The sequence below is a fragment of the Colias philodice genome, chromosome 5 (genome assembly GCF_061535455.1).
Source record: "Colias philodice isolate Cphi_HAF_F1 chromosome 5, ilColPhil1 Martin Lab GWU primary, whole genome shotgun sequence".
Taxonomy (NCBI): Eukaryota; Metazoa; Arthropoda; class Insecta; order Lepidoptera; family Pieridae; genus Colias; species Colias philodice.
This window is the reverse complement of record NC_143090.1, coordinates 3,324,795-3,346,156: the sequence shown is the minus strand read 5'-3', so window position 1 is coordinate 3,346,156 and position 21,362 is coordinate 3,324,795. Positions and strand designations below refer to the sequence as shown.

The following is a 21,362-nucleotide window of genomic DNA, read 5'->3' as shown; positions in this document are numbered from 1 at the left end:
CGTGATTGAGTAACAGAGAGACAGACAGAGATACTTTCGCATTTATAATACCTATTAGTATGGATTACTGTGATAATACCATTGAGTCTTGAGATACCTATTGTAAGTTGAAATGAATTCTTACCTTTTTGACTTCTATGCGTAGTACCTACCTATTTAGGATGCTATCGAAGCTTATCGCACGTAGTAACTTAATCTGTGATATCGCCTCATTTAGTTTCATTGAAGTGATAGGCCGTTTAGGCTTGTTTTCCACCCAAGTTATGCTATGCAGCGCACTAATCAATAATAATATCTACTTACAATAATAATGTGAGGATTTAATAGATGGTAAGCTATGAATCTATGTGACTATTTCCAATGAAACGAAGCTATACATCATATTATGTAGCTATTTGAGAAAGATCTTGTTTATTATGTTGTTTACGAAGATGTCGTGGTCATCATTGACTAAATATAAATAATGAATATTTTTATAATGATAATAAAATAAAAATAACTTTCTCAACTACATAATCTTTTAAATAAAAAAATTAACCCTATTTCTCTTGGTCACAGGCCACGGCATGGTAGGTATCACGCGTGAACGGTCAACGGCTGTACTGATTTCGATAATTCTTATTTTGATGAGTTCTTATGTTATAGATTATAATCCGTATTACGGGTACCGATATCCTTCGATTACTTAAAATTTATTTCAAAAATATTATTATATTATGTAATATGTATAAATAATATAATATGCACTTATCATGTCAGAGAGCTCGCTTACTTACATGTTTTTAATGAGGTGGTCACTGCGCCTGGCTATATTTTTATTTCCAAAATCATGCCAATAAATAAAAATCAATTGAATTTATATATTTTAAATATTTTTTTGTCTCAATATATTTAATTAATAAGATAATCTAAAAAGGACAACCGCTTCCTGGTAGCCGGTAGGCTGACATTAAAAAAAAAGAAATGGCGGCATATTTTTTAAAAGTTTGCCGCCATAATTTTTTCATAAATCTCCATGAAAGGAAAAAAAATCTTAAATCTTCCTATCGAGTATCGACGCATATCCCAAGACCCAAATAAAGGTAGGTACTACATCTACATAGGTACTGCAACTTGACTGCAACAAAGAGTGAGCAATACGGTTTTTTGAAAATTCGTCCCATAAAGACATGCAGGGTAACTTTCTATGAAACTCCGTCTATTTTGAAGTAGGTAATAGTACCTAAGTAATAACGAATCCGTGTGCCTAGTAAAAAAATAAAGAAGTCGAGGATTAGTTTAGGTATTTTATATTTGTTGCATAGTTACTGAAAAGCTTTTTAAAATTTTTATCTTTTACACAAAATAAATTGTTTGTTTATTTGAACGCGCGCGCGCTCATCTCATGAGACTGATTTCAAAAATCGGATGAACCCATGGTTTGTCAGCAGACGGATCCCTAGTAGATCTACATTTTACCTGTATTTTGATGAGAACCTTTTGTATTTGTTTTTATTAGAGGTCAAACATGATCAAGTAATCACATGATGCCATCCCCGAGTTGATTGTACTTTTGCAGCCTGTAGCTGTAGCTATGACACTATCAGTGGCGGTGGCGCGGCGGTTGGCAGACCAACAACTCGAATCTCAATTCCCAAGGAGCAAACCGATATCGCAATAGATGGCATTCTCGTCGCGCGCCTACGCGGAACGGACGTCGTGTCGCCCGCCTCGCGAGTCATACCTTCGTTTATTACTTTTTAATTCATTTTTCTTAACGCAACGGTCGTGCATAAACTCAAAATTAAATATTGTCGCTCTATAAAAATAGATTCATCATTTACATTTTTCCTCATTGATATCAAACTTGATGCAGTGATAACGGTAATAGTGATGTGAATTGTGTTGTGTTTACGTTGCGATGTAAATTGTAAAGTGAGTGCACTAGTGTAAAGTTTGTTTACAATGGGTTACACGTCGAGTGGTGCAGGTAGGGCGGCCCACGAGGCGCTGCTGGCTCGGCAAGACGCTGAGCTGCGTCTCATGGAGACAATGAAGCGTAGCTTGCAAGCAAAGATGAAGAGCGATAGGGAGTATGCTCTTGCGCTCTCCGCCGCTGCCGCACAAGGACAAAAGATGGATAAATGCGAGGAACTGAACGGTAAATACCAAAGATCAACTTTCAATGAGTGAAATGTTACTAAACAGCATATTATTATTACAAAGCAGTTTGTATCTATTGAAATTCATAGTTGACATGAACTATGGTTTAAAATTGATGGGATTCTATAAAAATTAAAAACCAACATTGATACCACCAACAAACAATACCTACAAGTTAATAAATATTTTTTTAATTTAATTTTGTAGGGTAGAAAAATGTAGTAGTGATTGTCTACATTCAAATTTCTTATAGGTAAATACCTAGGTAGGTACCTAATTCGAATTCAAAAGTTTCGTTGGAAATTTTTACTGTTTTTTTTGGCGATGTAGGTTTAATATAATGACAAATAACTGTTTAAAATGACCTTAAGTGGGTCCCTCCTAATTATAGTCCTTTCCACCTAAGATGAGTTCTGTGACACATCGATTTTTGACACGTGTAGAGATGTCGGTTACTGAAATCGTATCAATTGTTTCCGATAATCGATAATATTCTATGTGGAAATGAAATCGATTTGAATAAAGTACCAAAATTAGTTTTTTCGGCATTTCGCCAACAATTAACTAAGGAAACTTAGCAAACAACAGCAACAAAAAGTCAACAATAAAAATTAGTAAAAATAACAGAATACCACGTAAAATATCAATATAAAAATGCAACTTGTATACAAGGCTGACGTACTCGTACAGACGATTGACTCGATTGACAAACGATCACAAGATGGGCGCCGATTAAATGATTTTCCAACTCTATGACTTTTCAACGATCCATTTCATGTACACAAATTACGTAGGTATTATATTTTTGTGTTATTTAATTTTATTTTTCATTATATTAAACTAAACAATACTGTTTTTGACTTATAAGCTTAAGATTGTTCATTTTTATATTTTTGGTAATAATGCCGCCATAAAATAAAAATATTATGCACTAAAATTATTTTGACTTTTTAAACATAAAATACGTAATTCGGAACACGATGAAGTGTCACAGGAATCATCCTAAATGAAAAGGACTATAGGAGAAACGCGGTGCAATCGTTTTGTCACACAAACATGAAAGTAAGAAAGTTCTTACGTCATTCTCATGAATGTTGACCAAAATGCAAATAAGCTTGTGCAGTTGTTTCTATATGCTGAGTTTGTTCCTTTTGAAGTAGTTATGTAAATATAATAATATATTCTGTGCTATGTATTTGTGCCTATAACAGTGTGTCTAAGTCGCAACCAATCTGCTTAATAATCCGTTTCATAAATTCCCCTGAAACTTTTCTGAATAATATACCTCCTACCTTTTTGCAATTTCCCAATAAGACCCGTCGTCATTCGTCACATTGTGAACATCCATACAAATGTGTCGAGCATCCTCCCTTTGCACTGGGTTATGGGTAAAACATATAATCTTCCAACTATGTATTCTTTTCCAATTAAAAATTAATATTCTAGAGACTTTACCTAATTTTACGTAAATTAATTATTCGTTCTAATAATGTATTCTAGGCCACTTTTAATTCTATTATGTTAAATAGGATTAATTAAAGTAGGCACTAGGCCTACTTACTTAGGCTGTCGCTTTATTCAAGTAAATGGGTCATTAATTTAAATAACATAAGCTTATTTATTTATTTTATAAGATAATATATTAAACTCCGATATGCATAAATCATTATCCTGATCATCATAAATATGTAGGCTTAAAGTACTTAATGATTTTTAATATCCTTTCAAAGGTTCCTTGATCGCATCAGCATGGCGAACAATGACAGAAGAATGGGAAAACACGAGCCGGTTAATAAAAACCAACGCCGAAGCATTGGAGTCCCGTGCCCTCGACCGCCTTAACACTCTGATGACGGAACGGCGGAAGGCCCGAAAGGCCTACCAAGAAGACCACACAAAAATATCTTCACAGTTCACTCAGGTAAGATATCGAAACAAAGAATAAATCAAATTGATGTATGTTTTACAGAGCCGTTGCAAAATTCGAAAATAGAAGGGTTATTTGTAAATTTCAGGTTTATGGATGTGGATAACTTTAATAAACTTATTATTACAGAACTGTTTCATTACAAAACATGAATTGTTCATATTGTCCTCGAGTTCTATTAAAAGAGACTACCACTTTTTTTGACAAAACAGATAAGTTTTTATGAGTCAGTGAACTCGCGTTTCTTATAGTGTAGGTAGGTAGGTGGTTCTGCTGAATTTAAAAATCCAGTTCCACAACTCGGTTGAACTTTATAGGCACTTTTATTGCAGTTGTAACTACGCTAGTGCAAATTTTACTAGATTTTCATATCACCGTATCCGATCACGTTCCGTTTTCGATAACTAAACTGAGTCATTTCTATTTGTGCATGTCGCAATTTTACATCGATGATATTATAGCCAATGTCACGTAATACAGTGTTTATATTTGATTTACATAATTTACGTACACATATTTGCATTTTCAAATTCCTGAGTTTCGCAAATGCACAGCATAAAACTAAATAATGTTTTGAAACAGTTCACAACGGAAAAAAATGTTGCTCGATCTCACAAAACCACTCAACATCCTTGACTTTGTCATTAAGCATAAAAAAATATCGAGCCATCAATAACCAGTATTTGATTAAATGCTGGCGATCCGTTAATGGCATCTTAACTAGTTTCCATGTCTGTCCATCCGTTTCCTCCGATTGGCGATTACTGATCGCGTATTTGAAGCGCTTTACGTAAATTAGATCTAAAGAGTCGCGTAAGAAAGAAGTGTGTCAATCCGGTTGACCAACTGTTAACATTTCCAATCTGAGTGTATGTCGGCCAATTCTATCGGTTACAGTAAATTACTTGCGGTACTACGGTCAGTTGATGAATAACATCGACTGCTTCATGATTGCGAGTTGATATCTTACCAATTATATGCAGTTATTTAAATAGACCCGACGTCAAAGAGGCTCGTTTTCTTAATGCTATAATATTATTACAAAATTCAGAGATATAGGCGGTCTCGGTGAATCCGTTCGTTGGAACGGTTTGGAGTTGCGCCAATTTTTCTTTCGATGTAAATAAAACATAGCTTCGCCCGCATGATATTGGTATAGCTGAGATTTCAACCATCTGTTAGCGATATGTAATTGTATAACTGGAACGTTTAACTAGGATAATAACGAAACATTTTTAAAAACAGCTTAAGATTTAAACGACGCAATCCTTAGTAGGCTAAAGGGAATAAAGATTGTGTTGTATTTTAAAAACAAGCTTTACATAAAGTAATTTATTTTATAAATGATTCTTAACAAAGAATCACTTAAAATATCAGTAACTGAACATTATTGCCAAAGGCTTTAGAAAGTAATTTTCAAGGTAGTAACTGACGTCTAGTCATGAATCAGAAAAAGGACATGCACATTATGCGTGTCGCAAATTACAACTTGTAATAAATGCAAAAACTTGCTTTTACTTAACTATACAAAGGTGTTTATTAAAAATTAATTTCTAATAATAATTCGTTGAATAAGTGTAAGGCTCAATATAAAATGCGTCACCCCAATAGCAATGTGGTTCAAACTGTGGTCTAAGATATTTGCCAAAATTATGATAGCATTCATTCGCAGCCCATTTTTTAATTTGAAAACTTTTAATAAAATATTGAAGTAAATTGATTCGAGGGTTTGACCCTTGAAGATTTTTCGATATTCAAGCAAACAGAATCCGGTTGCAATGTCAATCGATTGTGGGTTCGTCGGTGCGCTCTGATTGGGCCGGATGCGTTCTAGTTACGGTTAACTTGTCGAATGAAAATCAAGAAACCCACTCGTGTCTCAACTCTCAGTTACTAAGCGAATAAAAAGCAGGAACTGGGCCAAAACAGTCGCGAACAACGCGTTGTCCACTTGCTTTGCAGCTGGTAAAAATAACGACCTAGTTGGAATGGTGAAGTTACACAAATAATGTTGTTTTCAATATTTTTGTTTTCTTTGCCTACCTCCAGAGAATACTAACTACTGCTAAACTTCAATACTAAGCTTCAATGCAATAAAAGATTGGGATATATATATATATATATATATATATATATATATATATATATATATATATATTATAATATCTTGAGTGCCAATAAAGAACTTGATTATTTTTTAACTATATAAATGGGTGCTTGGTATGTGTATTGTTTATACCGGCGTATCGAAAATATAACACCAAGCAATTAGCGATTGCAATAAACTTGATAGCGTGTCTAAAATCTAAATGCTATGGGAATCGATATGAAATATACATTTTTAAAGCATTTAGTACTGGCGACCGCGGTAAAAATATTTTTAATAGACTTACATTTTAAACAAATTATAAATTTGTAAATTTGTATGTCGATGTGACATTTGTTATCTTGTAGTTTTATCTATAAACTCGTGAATTGTGTTTACATTTAATTTATATTTTATCTTTGTTTTTAGCACTTTGTCTTCTTAATTGTTACATTGCCCCTTACAGATCTTCTTCTTAATCTTCATTTAATTTCCAATTTACGTCACTAACTTCCTCTTTTAACATACAATATAATTTATTAAGAGTATATCAATCTCATTATAATTTTATTAGCATCAAATTATCAGCTGGTACAAGCATGCCGCTTTCTAGATGACAAATTGCATACAGCTCCATGCCATGAGGGCATGGCATCATGGCATAAATCTAGCAGACACAAGTTTTGTCATTGTCGTTTATAGACTGCGCACCCTATCATCATACGAATATAATAGTAAATATTTGAACAAAAGCCAAACGAAAAATATTACCCAATACCCATTCAGACAGAATTGAAAAAAAATAACATTAAGAATGTTAAATATTCCTTAGCACGTTGAAAAATATTATTTTTAGAAGCATTGTTGTGACTGAAACGTTTTGTAAATAATAATCTTATCCGTTGTTGAATTTATTTATCGCCTGTACATCTTCTCACACACGACTTCTCCCTTCTATTATGGGTAAAAATGTGAGTTATGATTTAATAATATTTTTCTAATACGTCATTACAAACACTGTTCCCTTAATAGAAATATCTTGGTCATTACTATGTGTGTGAGCTTTACAGTTCTAAACATCATTATCTCTATCGTAACCTTGTTCATCGCATACCAGAGGCTTATTAACATCCTCGTCTAAAGCTTCTTTTATAAGGCGAATACTCATGACATAAAGGGTGATTATCATAGGTAAATTCTTGGTCTGTCTCTTTGTTTATTCACGGTGTGTGTTCCTTATCTTAAGAATTTCCTTTTACCGATTATATTATCTGTTGCATACTGGCCAAGGTCAACGGTTAATCTACTTCTGTTTTGTTTTAAAATAACTGACTCAACCTGAGCAGGTAAACTGAATTGAACGTACCTACAGCTCACAGACATTCCGAATTCTTCCTTTTGTTTATACGAAGACGATTAAGATTTAGGCATACACATTTTTGAATTTATTTTTAAAGTATATATAACAATATCTTCTTTGAGAATTTATGTGAACTGAGTTTTAATTTTGGTATATATTTGACCGTTGTTGCGAAGTACATTTTCGCTATTCAAGTAAAGTTACAGTAAAACCAACCATATTGACCTATTCCATATCGAGATTAACAGTATTTAATGATTATGTAAAGCATTGCATTTTTAATGATGTTATGTATAACTGTATTGAGTGCACCGCGCAGTGCAGACACTTGACCCCTGCCAATTTGTAATGTTTCCCACGATGCCATTGTTACGGTTTCATTGGACCTATAGTTCACGTTTCACAATAGGTCATTTACGTGCAAGTTCTATTTATAGCTCAATAAAAGCTTTGACAGTTCTGTGCAATTTTTATTCAGTTTTTGTAGTCATTTGTAGATTTGTAGATACCATATTTTGATTATAATACTGGTTGGCCTTATATACCATATCATGAAGCATACTCGATGTCTTCATTAGTTCATGTTTATCTATACTAATATGGGTTTTATTTAAATATCTTGTATAATGTTTATGTAATTAAATAATTTAATTAAAATTAACATTTGTTTTGTATCCTTGGTATGTTAGAACTATAACCAGTAGAATACTGATAGTTGTTTAAAAATGAACAAACACTGAGGAACAAAAAATTCGAGACACGTCACACAGGTTTTTATAAAAAAGAGCTTATACTTAGAACTGATAAGCTTAATAATTAATACTTTGGAGACTACTAATTATTCAACGATTTTCTTGTATGAACCTTGGACGGACTTAATTATTTCCTGAAAAGGCTTTTGGATTATAAGATAGTCACTACTGACTCCGTCAATCGGTCGTCAAACTTCAGGTTTGTTCTTAGTTTTGCAGCGCTCGTTAGGCGATCGTCGGACCTGTTATTTGCATCCAACCGACGTCCGTTCCGACATATTGGTAACTTAAGACGCCTCTTTCATCTTGCGTGAAATTACCCTTTGCTTTACCGTGCTTGTCGTTTTATCTTTTTCTGTCTGGATCAGAGGCTGAGTTATTATCAGATGTGTTCGACTGTAATTACCTTAATTACTTTACAACTGTTTGATATTTAACGCTGGCATATTTGTTTCTTTTGTCAAGTTACGAAACGCTGACCTCATTGCGTGTAATGAAAAAATCGATAGTCTACCTCGTTTTATACGACATGCGGATTAGATATATTATGAATAGATAGCTTCTGTTATAAGTATTTTTTACTTTACCTTGCCCAAATTTAAAATAATTTGGTACTGTTAGTTCCTCTTCAACTGTGGCCATAAATAGTCCATACTAGAGTTGAACGTGGTTGAACATAAAACATCGATCAAATTTGAACAATCGCAAATAATTAACCTTCAAAATGCGTAATTTGGCGTGGTTGCAAGGCAAAGAGTAGTATCGCTTTAATTGCGATAGCAATGTAGCAGAGGATCTGAGGCTTTGTGCCAAATTGAATGTCATCAGTGGGCCATTCACTTGTTGATATAATACATGTTACATGTTTCTTTGTTTTGGATAAACATTACATTTTTTGTCTAATTGAGTATTCTCTTTATCTTCAAAGATAAGAAACATTTAAACTGCAAAATAAAATGCAAAACACTGATCGTTTTATCAAACAATAAGTAGAGAGGGATGAAGAATTGTATATTTGTTTATATTTTTAAATTAGCGTAATCTAACAGTTAATAAATAAAAATGTTATTAAATTGATGTCGCCTCAAGTTCAAAGTATTCGTTTGGCACCAAATCAAAGTGGTTGCACAGTCAGTTAACGATGACAGGAATAGTTTAATTTCACACTGTTTTATGCTCTTCTACGATAACGCAAATACTAAGCGGTCATGCCGCATGAAGATATTTACGAGCTACAAACAACAAAATTATTTTGTCTAGCAGTGCTAAGCGAATTGCAACTTGTATGTGATTGACGTATTATTTCATCTAATGCATGACATGCAGCTTTCCCATCTAGGGCATGCCCAATGCTCCTAATTAACTTTTCGTGTTCGAACCAGAGTTTGGCTTTCAGCCGAGTTTCTTGGAATGATGTCGCATTGCTCTAAATAGTAGGTTGCACTATCCCGTCGTTAATTTATGTCATCGTATTATAGAAACTTTTCTTTAGATGTTGCGATTTCAATAGTGACCTATTTTAAGTATTTGTTAGTGATCTCGTTTTTATTTGTGCGTCGTTAGAACGTTACTTTGTTTATTCCATTATTTTAATTTTGTCACTGTATCGTTACCGTACCTTTAACTTTATCTAAGAGATAGATCTATTGAGTTCATCTTGATGTTATCTGAGCAAAGACTATAACAACAAGCTAAGCATTGGGTAGCAATTCTTAGCTACAACCTTTTCCTAACGTATTATTTTAAATGGCTATTAAAATTAGTGGTTAGCGTCGAATCCTCATCTTATTCTGCCCTTGACTATATGCCGCTTATTATCAGTTAACGCGTTTGCTCGTTTGCCGTCCTGTAAAAAATATGCAAGCTATAACCAGTTTAGTTTGAGGTTTTCTAGCAGTCTGGTGTTGGGACATCTATCATGTATAAAATATAATGTAGTATGTGTAAAACTACTTGATATTTGCTTCACGTAAGGACTCCGGATGAGTCCTGCGACCAGAGGTTTGCATATTGAACAAAAGCTCACGTCAAAATACCTCTGAGTTGTATTGATGCAGAATTACCTTGTACTCAATTGTAAATGTTTTGTATAGACTATAGACTATAGACTAAAGATATCGATTGTGTTTTATTTCTGCGACTGCGTCTTGCCGTTGTGAGCTGCTATTAATAATGCAAATAATATCTGTATTATAATTTGGCCTACACAAATTAATGTAACATTCTGGTATCGTTTTTCATGCAATTTATATAAACAATCTCATGATTTTTTGTAACCTACATTATGTAAACAAAAATAGGCATTTTAATTACGTTAGCATGATATTTTAAAAGCAAATTACTCAGATAGCGCAAGAACGTGAGAAATAAAATGTAGGTTATGACTTTTTATGACTGGCAATTGTAATGGTTGTGTTAGATTGCTTTTCTTTTTATTCCCATCATAATTTTAAAATGTTATTGTAGTTTGATAATCAAATATGTAATACATACTCCGCATTTTAAATTCTGTACTTACATTTTTTATTCTGTTTTGATATGATTATGTTTTTCTAGTAAATTACTTCATATGAATAAAAATTGAATACTGCTGTACTGTTTTGCACAGTTTCTGTAACCAATAAAAGTCTAACAGTCTTTTACAACACTCCTGCTTGCTCTTTACTTACCTATTTGTACTCTCAAGCTACGCCATTATTTACGCCATTTATTCAAATCTATTAAAGAGTGTCATACTATGGATACGTAGGTTCCCGTAGATATATGTAATTTTCAACTTCGGATCCAGACGCATTCTATTAAAGATCTAGCACGTAGCACCCGAGTGGAACTCTGCTCCTCAATTGAAGTGTCAACTCTGAGGTCAATTGTTAATTTCCCTTCTGATTCTTGGTGTCTAATTGCACAGAGATGTCGATATGGGTACTCACATAATTTTTAGGAGGTTAATTTGTAATTATGCAACTAGAAGCAAAAGGAGATTTTAAACAAGATGTTTTACTTGTCTTTGCAGCTTACGTTTTTTTTTTCAGACTCATGTTGAACATAAGTACATTAGAAACAGTAAGATTCTTCTGCATTAAAATATTATTAATAGTCTTGGTCTAGACCAAGACTATTCATAATATTCTAGACTATTATTAATATATTATTAGACTATTCTTGGACATTTATGATTGAGGTTCTTATTTTTTAATAATTAAGATATTAAAGACGTACATTAAAGTTTATTATCGTCAGTTAAGTAAGTTTATTATAAGTATTATTATTTGCCCTTTATTAAAATTTTTAATAATACGCGAGTGCGTATTATTACACAAGTGTGTACCTACACCTGCAGGATTGATCTCAATATATAAAGGAGGAAAACGGTATTAATTGTTATTTTATGGTATCATGACAACTCTCGTATTATATTTGTGGTTTTAATTCCAGTAAATACGATGAATAATATTTTAGTCATTAGTGGAATAATTTTTAAGTAATGTAGGAAAATATGAAATTTAATTATTCGCATTAATTGCTCAAATTGCTAAATCTCTGAGAATTGTCAATTTTGTAAGCAATGCAAAGAGCAATATGAAAGGTGAAGGTCTTCTATTGTTCCGTATCGCAAATGCTAACCTTGCGAATATCCTGACAACACGTTAAATACGACTCAGTTGCTAAATAATTTCGTATTAATTATTACAAGCGAAACGAAAGATAAATTTATTAAATAGCGTTGAATTTGTTAAATATTTCATAACAAATAACCTGAATTTATAAGAGGGTATTACTCAGGTATCCGTAACTACCACGAGAAAAAATATAAGTTGACAGCCAGATTCAATATAATAAATTAATGAAAAGATGGGTTGAAAAAGATATTTGGATTTGAATTTTAAAAAGGCGGTGCGTTCAAACAACTGTCTGGTTGTGTTTGTTGAAAAAAGCGACGCTCTTTCTTCTATTTGCCTCTGACCTCAGTTGCTATTGACAATGGCTGCCAGAATGAAATATGGCTCGACTCTAACGAAAATGAGATTGGGGCGATATTCTTCATGCATTGTGTGGATCTTCGGTGAAGCGGCAAAGTTTGTCGTTTTGAACGCTTCATAAGTTTTTTAATCACATGTTAGCCGTGACGAAGGTTCAATGTTTTCTTAGGTATCGACCTGGAATATGAGATAACACATAAAAAGCCGTTTAAGTTCATTCTAATATTTCGATGAATAAAAAAATACAAACCAATTTTAATAATTTCATAAGTAATGGAAATCCGTAGCCTTAAAGTAATTTATCATTGTCGTTAAGGTCAAAAGCGGCATTTAATCGTATGATCTACTTATTAATGTTCATGTAACAGATAACAGACGATCAGTAACGTAGGTAACCGGTAGACCGACACAATAGTTGCCGACGAACCTTCTCAGAACCGGTCTCACTCCTGAGGGCAGCGTCCGCCGAATTTCGCGTCGACCACCCATCGCCTTCCATCTACACTTAACGCCTATATTTATTAGTAGAAACTAGAAATGCTATAGAATCGCAACCAGACCACCCGTTGCATTGATGTTGTCTGCACAATAATTTATATTGAACTTCGCGCCATTTCTTAACGTATTTGGTATTGAGAATTAAATCTTTGTGGGTGCAATAATTTATATGTATCTATAGTGGTTGGTAAACTGGTACACGGATGTACTCGCAATGCATGTAAATAATTTATTGAATTACTTTCTATTTATTCTAAAAGACCTGTATTATAGAGATGATAATTTTCGGTATCAGAGCAAATATCCCATCAATCAGCGAGTTGGCAATAACATTCCTTAAATCATGCTCCAGTTATATCTCACAGCTAGCAGATTAATAAATTTTTAACACATTTGCACGTGACGCAATGTACCGATAAATTAGTGCGCGTCTTTGAATTGAACTAGGGAACTAGATTGGTATCGCCTTGTTGCTGCCACATTTACAAAGATGACGCATCTACTAAAATATATTGGCAATGATTATAAAGAATAACGTCCGATCGTCGCATGTCGAATAACCGAAAATTTAAATAAATTGGTAATACAGTTTTGAGATTGGTTTTAGAACTGAATTTACCTTATCTATCCACGTGTGGAGGGCAAAAAGTGTAATTTATAGGAGGAACAATATTACAGGTTATATGAAACATTACCGTCTAGAATATGATACTGGTTACCAATGACTGTGTTTAAGCCGCGATAAATCCCGAGGCAATAAGCCCAGCCCTGACTACAGTTCATTGAGTAAACCTGTAGTATCGGCGCGGGCGCAGCGTCCGACCGCCCTGCCGATGTGTGCGTCTGTGTGTTGATCCTTTGTTTGTTGTAAGTTTAGAAGCTCGCGGGCGCCGCTCTCTGACGCGTTTCTGTACTTTTAACAGTTGTTATTGTATATTTATTGGGGCTGTTGATTTTTTCTCACAATCGATCAGGGAGCGAGATCATTTTCATATTGAGGCATTGAATTATGTTGGGGATATTAACAGGTTGTTTTAGCTGGGAAAAAACTAGGAGTTATGAAGATGTTATGTATTGCCACGGTATTATATTATCTTCTATTGAAGGTTACAAATAATAAATTAAGATATTTAGTACGTTAATGCTGACTATTTTCTAATAATTTCCTTTCAAGTACTACGATAGAGTTGTGGATGACCCGATGGGCAGGTTTCGAGTCGTAAGGGAAAGTTAAAACTTTCTGAATACTGATCGGTTAAAAGTAAAAGTAACTTCTATGTGGTTCGTATTTTAAATACATTATATAAGTCTTGCATAATTTAGTCCATATTATAAATTATCATTTTTACGCTACGCTATCAAACAATTTACGGTACGTCATAATAACGTGTGTATTTTCGTACAAAAGCTAACAAACGTCACGGAGTTGTAGTTAAACAAAGTGTAATTAGGTGTTCAAACAAACTGGAATCTATAATATCATTTACAAATGCAACATAGAATTGGAGCAGAAATAACAAATCGTAAAAAGTACGGTTTATTGTAAAATTAATTTAGCAATACAGCGCAAAGGTAAGTAACCTGACCTAGTTTAAAACTACGCAAACAGAGACGCTATTATTTTAGTTTTCTTGTGGTGCAATTTACACAATATATGAGCACAAAGCATACACTACACGTGATAAGGTATCACGTAAAAGGCTTTTAAATCGGTTATAGACTGCGGTTATAGATAAGTGTAAGTTTGCTTAGCTGTTCAAATAGTTTGGTAGCACCACGCGACTCTACCGAGAAATTATCGTTTACTACACAGTGCATAAATAAATTAAACTTTATTTGGTCTATTACTTATCTCGGAGCGGATGTTTAACAGTTATCATGTACTAAGATATGGTTTAGAATTTAGATCAATAAAAAGGGAGAAGTTTAATGTTTTCGAGTTATTTACATGTTTTTGGTCATTATTGCATCTTAACAATTTTGAAATTTTGTCAAAAGTAAAATGATTCATTTTTTCTTAGTGTTAGGTATAGGTAAACTAGGTGGAGCCGGGTAAAGAAGTTAGTAGAATATAACGATGTTGGTTAATTTCATCGTTAAAAATACAAATGTATTTTTACAGAACTTACAAGTGTAATTAAACTGGTTTGCTCATAAACGCTACGATTTACGATGCATATGACATAAAATATAGTACCCGACTAGGCTATGAGAAAGGAATATTATTATACTTTTAAAAGACCTTCAGTAACGATGGCTTTATTAAAATATCGCGTTTAACAATAATCCTTTGTCAATTGTCAGAAATCGAAATCGAATCGAAATGCTCTTGCTCCTCCCCTTTCTTACTAGCTTTTACTTCATTTAAGATTTTTTTTTCATAATTTGTGAAAAAGTATACAATGCATCATTAGGTTAATGATGGCATAATGTTACCTAAAATTATGAATCATGCATCAATTAACTAAACACATAACCTAAAATGCTTTCCAAAGAAATGCCATTCAAAGCCCCTTGTGTACCCACTGCCGAGTGACGTTAAAAGTAAAATCGCTGTTTACAAAACGTGTCGATGTCGCCATGCTGTGTCAACGTCCTAGCTATGTTATCTTACCTGAGAGACAATGTAATGTAAAATCAGTTTCGTCCTGCGCCATACATACTAAACAGTTATTCGTTGGTTATTCGCGACCGCAATCATGCCTGTATGCATTCTTCGAACTTTTCTTGGTGTTTATAACACTTAGGAATAGTATCGATAGTTTTACATTGTTATAAATAATATTTAAATGAGTTACTCATTCATAGATTAATGGTTAACCGTTAGATGCGGTTGGTTTAGTTACGTGGCGACATCTTGATCATGTACCTAAAGTAAGTCCAGTAGTTTTTTTGTTTTTGACATAAGTATATGCAAAAGACAAATGTTTTGGGGTTTTTCCTTTCCTCAAAAGTTCACAACAACTTTGTTATGTTTATAGCCTAAGAGCCTACATATTACGTTATACCTACGCATATATTTATTAGTTTTAAATAAAATTTTATGTAACTTCTGTTTTGTGTTCCATTCCATGTCAATCAGTATAAAAGAAGCTGTTTCAGCTTTTAATATGCTGTATATGTTGAAATACGATTATGCTTTAAACTGTGTTGAGTCACGCTTGAAAGTTGACATGTTGACTTGTTTGGCAATGACTTGACTAAAGTCCATAACATCGTTAAAAAGTGTAGACTAAACATAAAATAATATTAATATTGATTAAATATGAAAAAATGCATGAATTATCATGCTAGGTAGGTATGTCTTGCTAAAATATGTATAGAGAAAACATAATATGTACATATTTAAGTTTATGAAGGTGTTAAACATAAACATCGGTATGAAAAAGAAGATAAAATTTAAAGTGATATCAGTCTACAAAGTAAAAATAAATATTTTTTATGAAATACTGTTACAGTTCATAAAATGCAGCAAATAACTGAATTCTGACGAAACAATAAAGCCATTTAAAGAGTTATTGCTCTTTTAGTTGCTTTCCTCCGCTCTCAAATAACAGTCTTGACTTATTGATTTATCTGTTTTATTTTTGTTCTGCCCTGGCCAGGAATTATTTAAACAATTTTTTATTTTACCTCTGTACTATATTAAGTTATATGTATAATTCCTGTAGGCGTGGTGCTTGTAATTGGTACACCTCGGAGCCGTGGGATCGCCGCTGGCGGTCTTTGTCGCCCGGCGTTTAGAGATAACTTATTTTTTATGTTTATTGACCAACATTCGTGGAATCGACGTAAAACAATATATCGCCTTGGACGTTTTAGACTTAATTGCTGTTGGTGAGGTGCAGTTCAATGAAATACTGTCAAAGCGGTAAATCAGTGACTTGTAGTTGTTTTTCTCGGAAAGTTGGGCGCGTCTCTACACAGTTTTGCTTTTTATGTTTTAAAATTTAAAGGTGTTTTAATATTGTTTGAAATTTTTTAATTAAAGTAATAGTTGTGTAGGTCTTTGGACGATTTTAGCTTTCAGGCATAAATTTATAGTTATATACAGAGGTATTATTGTAAGAACCCAAGGATTATAAACTATTGAAAATGTTAAAAGCATATCGAAGTACATTTTATATGTAATAGTCGAGATAAAATCTGTTCTAGTTCACATCCATCAAAATAGAAGGGACATATGGAACAGTTAGGCAAGAACCGGTCCTTGTACATAGAGCCTTTCAATTAAAAGTAACCATTTATTATGTTGATACACTTACAGTAGATAATAAGTCGGCTTATTATCTATGATCCTTAATCCTTTGCTCTATATTTTCAAATATCTCGTTAAAGTGTTCAATTGGATAATAATGATGTTTTGGTTTAAGAGATAAGAATAATAAGGTGCGTATTATGACTATTATGAGGCCAATTAGCAGGGAAACCTATTTGATTTTGCATTCTTCTTGGATTGGCTGGTCACCACTCACCCTTGATTCATATTTTTGTTTTCACTTTCACTATGAGATGATTAAAATGATGAAAAAAGAGGTTAAGATTCTATATAGACTCAGATTTTGATCAACGTCGTCATAAAATTTTAGTGTAATTTCTCGAAATCGGCGTCTCATTTGAAATGAGTTCGTTCAACGTCATAAAACATGTGAGCTACATTTGAAGCGTCGTTACATGCAACTACATAATCTTTATCTCGTTAAGTTAATCTTTTAACAGTAAATTATACAGTTGTCAACGTTACGGCGCGTGTGGTGAAAGCAAGGTGGTCGGCCACACCTCTGCTTTCTTGTTCATTCAAGCTTGTGGCTTTAGGACGTACCTTAGTACCTGTAGCTGTAGTATCTACAGTTTGAGCTATTTACAGATTGAGTACGTGAATACTCTGATGTTTACTGCTTTGTGCTCTTTTATTATTCCATATTTAGGATTTTATCCTGTTCGAATTATTTGCCTGTTAAAGTCCACGTTGTGATTTACTTCTTTTGTTTCTTAATATTGAATGCTCTATCCGATCTCTGACATGTTTATCAAATTTCAGAATCATTATGATCATTATTCATTTTATAACTGTTAAGTACTAAGTACCATGTGATTACAATGAAATTCCTGTTTTTTATATTTTGGAATTTCTTATTACATTTCGATGCATAATCGAGTCCAGAATGTTTGATGGGTTACGTCACCCGCATATCCCTGTACCATGCAAGTTCAATACCAAATTACCTCCCCTGGTGACTCATGCGCAGTTCAATTAAAATGTTACTAGTGGGACATGTTTTGTACCTTATTATCGGCATTCTTTATGACGCACTCTCCATATTTTCCTTGTACACTTATGAACGTCACATGAATTTTGATGCAAATGAATGTACGTAATTATTGTTGGTAGAAATTGTTTTCTTGTAACAGGCCTTACCTGTATTGCGTAAGCGGGGCTTCCTTGTTCCTAGTTTGTGTTTCTCGCATTTTTAATAAATTAACAGTACAATACATATGTATAAAAATACCAGTTTTATTACGTTCATATTATATGTAGTTACAATTAAGTTCTTTTTGTTTGATGAAGATTTTCTTGTTCGTTTCTCCAGGTTTGCGGTAGTGCAATTAATTTTTGCTTCAACTTAAGTAAATATATATAAATTCAAGACTAGTTTCTTGATTCATTTCGTTTTGTTTTATTATAATGTGCGGAAATAATCGAAATCAGAACAATTTAGAACTAAACATTTAAAGAATTGATATCTTAACTTATTATTATAAATTTATAATTGATATAGCTTTACTTATCATTAAAATAATCATCCTTAACATGCAGTGTTTTATTAGAAAGCTTTCCATAATGTTTCCCCTACGGATGTAACGCTCTTTACATTTATATAATAGCATTTGAATTGGAGGAAACTGTAGAATATTAACCGCAGTTAGCCGATAGACAATGGTGAGCTTTTAGCAGTCATTGGTACAGTCATAAAGGCAATCGATATGTTATTGAATAGTCATTTCCTAATCGATATTTTAGTTATTGTGATGAGTGTTATTATAGGTTCAGTCGTTTTTAGAAATAAACAAACATACAAAAATCTAATATGTTCTTTTAATGAAACTTAAAATTTCACATCAGGTGGTGTATTTACGATTTGAGATACTGATAATTAAGCTTGTTATTGTATAAAACAACAATTAATCACAATAACATTGTGCTTCTATAAATACATTAACCTTATATCAATATACATAATAGTTATTTTTAGATCTCGCTCATACTTCGTATTGTTGTTTGTTACGTCTGATATTCAGACTAAATATAGTATCATATTAGAAAATGGATGGAATGGTATTTTCAGGAAAAGCTCTACGCGTAGGTTTAACATTTTAACAGTCGGTTAACGGAATTTCAGTGAATTTAAATGAAAAATATTTTTCCGAGGAGTACGAATCAATAGCGATTGAACTTTAAAGTTTAGAGTACACGATCAAACGTTGCACAATGCGACGACAAGCGTCTATCGAGTGAAGGTAGTATCTATAATTAACAATGCCGTGTGCTATCTCAGTGAATCTATAAACAAAGAATTCTCACCCACTTCTCAAAGGTACACACTACACAGCCTCGTTCTGTCAACACTGACCCACATAGTCGCATGCCGATATTTTTGATTGCATGATCGTTGTTGGACGCGTCATCGATAATATTGTAATGACATCATGCCGCCAAATATTATATTATGACCGAGTCGAATTCATTTTGTACGTATTTGTTTTTAAATAATTGATATTTATGAAGGAATACGTAATTGTTTGTCGTGCAGCGATGATAACGATTCATTCGTACGTGATATGAACACTTAAAAACATTGTAGTGTATGTTTTTAGTAATTATAACATTACATTCACATTTTCATTTTTAAATTAGATATAAGTTTTAACTTCAGCGAGGAAATAATTAGGATTTAGGACCGTGGTAAGTGGTAACTATATAAGCATAAAATTCAGACGTCTGCTGCCGTCAGAATCCTGATTATCAAATTATCAATACTTTAATTAAATTAATGAACAAAAGAAAAGGAATATGTTCACAAAGTTTTATTAAAAAAGCTTTCGCTTCTACTATTAAAATTTCCAATAGAACACGTAGAAAAAGTCACCAAGTCATTACTTCAACAATGCATGAGAAAATTAATATTGCATACATTTCTTCCTACTCATCTTCGGTATTAATAGAGTTTTAAACTACACAATAGATAGCTAAAAGTGACAAGAAAGCAGGTCAAATAATGGCCGTTAAACGTGCCAAAAAATTGCAATTTGTTGCTTCATTTGCTACGGAGACACCTGTAACCGTTGACAGACAATATGTCTACTTTCACTCAAGAGACTCTACTCTGTAAGTGGTATCCGAACTATTGTACAAGCTGAATCAACAGCTTTCCTTTATCGCTATACGCACTTAAACATGAATTTGTAGTAAATTTATTGGAAGTAAGTATAAATGTGGACTCATTTTTAAGGGCACATTCATCCCTCATTACAAAAATCGGTATTGTGTATACTGTATACTACTACTTTTATTTTTCTATTCAAAGTGTTACGTAAAGAATAGATATTAGCGAAATATAACACCTAAGTTTAAATTGATTTTCTATCGACAACAGTCGCTATGGACTAGCGAAATCTAGACCAAATATGACGCAATATCTTTGAGCATTGGTCGTATTCTACTTTCTCTAGAAACGTAATAGTTTGCATAAATTTTAATTTAGGTATTTAGCTTTACGATTAGATATGTCGTAATTACCTGCAGCAAAAGAGCTTAGAAATATTCACACTTAATAACACTTCCTGAAAAAATAAAAATAAATTTAGATTTGACGAGAAAAATCATCGCGAAGAATGCATTGCAAAACACTTGACAGTAGGTAGTCGGTTCTTGTTTCGAATAAATAAAGGTTAGAAACAGTTCTACAAGTGGATAATGGATTTAAGACACTGAATTGAAATTAACCACAATTTCACAATTTTTCTTACCTGAAAGTCAAACCATTCAAACCTGTGATTCAAACCTACGTATATTTGCAATCAATATATACCTAGTAGGAAGAAATCTCTCTCCAACCTCCGGCAACTGAAAAAGAAAAACCCTAGCAAAGCGTTCCCACGTTCTGCCAACGCCAAAAAGCCAATTAGAATCAAGGAGCGAAGCATTTCGTCGCCCAAGAACGGATCGTTAGCGGTCAACCACAGGTCTGGGAGACGAAAATATGAGACTTTACGTTTATACACTTTGTTCTTTACATACCTATAAAATTTTATAACCCCCGGCGGCTCGTTCAATTGAATTCCGTGAAAAATTTACTTTTACACCTTCATTTTATTGAGTTCGCCGTAAATGTAAGTTTCGAAATATAATATTGATTTAAGATTAACATAAATGTATAATGTAAAAAGACTTAGAAATAAATTCTAAGTCTTTCTCTTAATACATAAATCAATTTTATAATTATTAAACTGTTTATAATTCATATCGATGCACTTGTTAGAATTTAGACACATAGGACTAGAAATGAACGGAGAAAGTTCCGTCATCAAAATTCGTGATAACGCGAATAACGAATCT

General features: G+C 33.0%; 1 protein-coding gene across 2 annotated transcripts in view; it reads left to right on the top strand.

Annotated features, from left to right (window-relative positions):
- Window positions 1–1,606: 1,606 nt before the first annotated feature.
- FER (tyrosine-protein kinase Fer) overlaps window positions 1,607–21,362 on the top strand; it is a 45,936-nt gene continuing 26,180 nt past the window's right edge. Inside the window, exons 1-2 of one of the 2 annotated variants that reach the window (XM_089694967.1) lie at window positions 1,607–2,140; window positions 3,873–4,063. In XM_089694967.1, coding sequence (XP_089551093.1) covers window positions 1,945–2,140; window positions 3,873–4,063 — 387 coding nt within the window. In that variant the 5' untranslated portion in view covers window positions 1,607–1,944. The remainder of the gene's footprint in view (window positions 2,141–3,872; window positions 4,064–21,362) is intronic. The other variant, XM_089694966.1, reaches the window with a different exon arrangement.